The sequence below is a fragment of the Rhea americana genome, unplaced genomic scaffold (genome assembly GCF_003343005.1).
Source record: "Rhea americana isolate MKP2758 unplaced genomic scaffold, rheAme1 scaffold_475, whole genome shotgun sequence".
Lineage (NCBI taxonomy): Eukaryota > Metazoa > Chordata > Aves > Rheiformes > Rheidae > Rhea > Rhea americana.
The window spans coordinates 66,564-66,992 of NW_028186618.1; the positions used below are offsets into that span (position 1 = coordinate 66,564).

General features: G+C 77.2%; 1 protein-coding gene across 1 annotated transcript in view; it reads left to right on the forward strand.

Annotated features, from left to right (window-relative positions):
* Positions 1 to 2: 2 nt before the first annotated feature.
* LRRC47 (leucine rich repeat containing 47) overlaps positions 3 to 429 on the forward strand; it is a gene marked incomplete at its 5' end in the record, with an annotated part of 8,791 nt that continues 8,364 nt past the window's right edge. Inside the window, one exon of the mRNA XM_085316605.1 lies at positions 3 to 218. Within this exon, the coding sequence (XP_085172731.1) occupies positions 3 to 218 (216 nt within the window). The remainder of the gene's footprint in view (positions 219 to 429) is intronic.

The window sequence follows — 429 nt, forward strand, 5'->3', positions numbered from 1 at the left end:
ACCGGCTGCGGGAGCTGGGCCCGGGGCTGGCCCGCGCCGCGCCGCGCCTCCAGGCGCTGCTGCTCTCCGGCAACCGGCTCCGCGCGCTGCCCGGCGGCCTCCTGCCGCCGCCTGCCGCCGCCGCCGCCGGGCTCTTCCCGCTCCTCAGCCGCCTGGAGGCGGCCGACAACGAGGTGGCCGAGCTGGACGCCGGCATCGCCGCCCTGCCCGCCCTCAAGGTGGGCGAGAAGCGGGAGAAGGGCGGCCCGGGGGGCTGGGGCAAAGGGGGCTCCGGATCCCGGGGAGGGTCCCACGGGAGAAGGGCGGCCCTGGGCCCTGGGGAAGGGATCCTGTGGGAAAAGGGCGGTCCCGCATCCCAGAGAGGGGTCCCGGGTCTCAGGGAGGAGATCCCACGGGAGAAGGGGGTCCTGCATCCCACTGAGGGTCCCC